Source organism: Hippocampus comes, unplaced genomic scaffold, assembly GCF_001891065.2.
Source record: "Hippocampus comes isolate QL1 unplaced genomic scaffold, H_comes_QL1_v1.1 scaffold295, whole genome shotgun sequence".
In the NCBI taxonomy this organism is placed as follows: domain Eukaryota; kingdom Metazoa; phylum Chordata; class Actinopteri; order Syngnathiformes; family Syngnathidae; genus Hippocampus; species Hippocampus comes.
The window spans coordinates 922,466-923,461 of NW_017804848.1; the positions used below are offsets into that span (position 1 = coordinate 922,466).

Sequence of the window (996 nt, forward strand, 5' to 3'; positions counted from 1 at the left end):
GCGCTTTTGTCCAATCGTCCTCTTTGACGCTCCGACCGTCTTTTGGAGCGGCGTCCCCGGCCGTCTTTGAAAAGCGCACCTCGTCAGCGACGTGGCCGTCCAACATGAATTATAGATCTGATTTAGATCATCGCTGAGGATGAGGAGGCTGAGGATGAAGAGGACGAGGGTGAGGAAGGTGATGAGGGTCCAGGGGAGGGGGAGGAAGATGAGGATGATGAAGGTGGTGATGAGGAGGAGGAGGAGGCTCGAGAGCAAGATTTGAAAATAAATTTTTCCTTTTCAAGTCTTGCTGACCCCCGTCGCCATGATCATCTTCACCCCCCCCCCTTGATGAATGCCACGTGACCTCGTGACCTTGCCAAACAGACGTTTGTCCCATATGAGCTCACGCGTGTCGCATGAGGGAGGCGGGACCACCATGGCCAACGTCCAATCGCGACATCGGTTTCAGCTCACTCATTTTATTGGAGTTATTTGTTTTTTTTTGTTTTTTTTTTTTTTCCTTCTGAGGAATTTTCCCAGCGAGTCGGACTTTGGCGCCGAGATACTCACAGTCGACGTGACTTTGCCTGATGGCGTCCACGTCCTCGGCGTGGATCAGCTGGTAGCAGCGTTTGCCCACGATGTCGGCGGCAGACACGTCCATGTAGTCGCTGATCCTGCCGGCACAACAAAAGCGCCGGCGCGGCTCATTCGACGATCCACTCCCAAAATTGGCCGTCGCTTTCAAGTCAAAAGTGTCAAAAAAGTACAGCATGGGGGCTGGTGCGGGCATCGCCTCGCCACGCGGCCGAGTCGGAGGCGCTTCCTTTGGGACGTTCCCGATGCGACGCCATCACGGCGGATAGAAAAAAATGTGCCTGAACGATCACTTCATGAATCACCTCGGCAACACGGTTCCCACATGACAACAAAAAAAAAACAACACAATGTCCCCAATAAAATTCCAGAACTGAACAAAATTCCCTATTGTTGTCATCCACTCACCCCCCC

At 52.9% G+C, this 996-nt stretch overlaps 1 protein-coding gene across 1 annotated transcript in view; it reads right to left on the reverse strand.

The window, feature by feature from the left end:
* The window catches only part of npas3 (neuronal PAS domain protein 3), a 62,127-nt gene that overhangs the window by 4,265 nt on the left and 56,866 nt on the right, over positions 1–996 (reverse strand). Inside the window, 1 exon segment of the mRNA XM_019878816.1 lies at positions 556–662. Within this exon segment, the coding sequence (XP_019734375.1) occupies positions 556–662 (107 nt within the window).